The 1,181-nt window shown below is 47.5% G+C and overlaps 1 protein-coding gene across 1 annotated transcript in view; it reads left to right on the top strand.

Annotated features, from left to right (window-relative positions):
- The window catches only part of LOC106511092 (plexin A3), a gene marked incomplete at both ends in the record, with an annotated part of 7,304 nt that extends 6,650 nt beyond the window's left edge, over nucleotides 1-654 (top strand). The window contains 1 exon segment of the mRNA XM_013999837.1: nucleotides 472-654. Within this exon segment, the coding sequence (XP_013855291.1) occupies nucleotides 472-654 (183 nt within the window).
- Nucleotides 655-1,181: the final 527 nt, after the last annotated feature.

Genomic DNA, 1,181 nt, shown 5'->3' with positions numbered 1-1,181 from the left:
TGTGTGTGTGTGTGTGTGTGTGTGTGTGTGTGTGTGTGTGTGTGTGTGTGTGTGTGTGTGTGTGTTTCTGTGTGTGTGTGTTTCTTTTTTATTGGACGGGTTTTTCCTACAACATGGGGACCATTTTACCAAACAAGCAGCCTTATGGGGATTGAAGTGAATCATGGGGACCACTGTCAGGTCTCCACAGGTCCAAATGCATGTTCCGGGCGGTGAGTCAGGTTTAGGACCAAGGTTTCTGTTAGTTTTAGGGTAAATAGTCAGGTTTAGGACCAAGGTTTAAGTTAGTTTTAGGGTAAATAGTCAGGTTTAGGACCAAGGTTTATGTTAGTTTTAGGGTAAATAGTCAGGTTTAGGACATGAAGTGTAACAAATGAATGGAAGTCAAAGGAAGGTTCTCACAGGGTTGAAGAACAAACATGTGAACAAACAACAAAGACCTGGTTCTGACCCGGTTCTGTGTGTCCACAGCCGAAGCAGATCGGGGATGATTTCTGCGGTCTGGTACTGAACCAGCCTCTGGGGGGTCTCAGGGTCATCGAGGGCCACCCGCTGTACGAGGACCGGACCGAGGGGATGGGTGCCGTGGCGGCCTACACCTACAGCGAGCACACGGTGGTGTTTGTGGGGACCCGGAGCGGACAGCTGAAGAAGGTAGGAGGGGGCGGGGCCTGTGGCCTGTCCAAGGCTTTGTGGTGTTCACTCTTGTTAACCTGCTTATGAATCCTGACAGGAAACAGAAAGTGCTCACTTCCTGCTCACCTGACTCAGGTGTGCTTCTGTTGTTCTTCTACAGGTTCCTGCTGTAACTCATTCAGGTGGTCTTCACAGCTGAGGGTCCGTAGACTGGGTTCAGTTAGGGTTCACATTCACACTGCACTTCATCAACACAACTAAACCTGTAAACAAGCTGTTCCCTCCCTCACCTGTGGGGGCGCTGCACAAACAAACACTAAAGGAATAAAAACCTCAGAAGATGACCTGGAGCTCCTTCTTCACAACATCTGACTGCTTACAGGCTTTAGTTGTTGTTTTTACACAACCACAGTGTGTTGTTTTTACACAACCACAGTGTGTTGTTTTTACACAACCACAGTGTGTTGTTTTTACACAACCACAGTGTGTTGTTTTTACACAACCACAGTGTGTTGTTTTTACACAACCACAGTGTGTTGTTTTTA

This window comes from Austrofundulus limnaeus, unplaced genomic scaffold (assembly GCF_001266775.1).
Source record: "Austrofundulus limnaeus strain Quisiro unplaced genomic scaffold, Austrofundulus_limnaeus-1.0 Scaffold2504, whole genome shotgun sequence".
Lineage (NCBI taxonomy): Eukaryota > Metazoa > Chordata > Actinopteri > Cyprinodontiformes > Rivulidae > Austrofundulus > Austrofundulus limnaeus.
The sequence above is the reverse complement of the archived record's forward strand: the minus strand, read 5'-3'. Positions and strand labels throughout refer to the sequence as shown.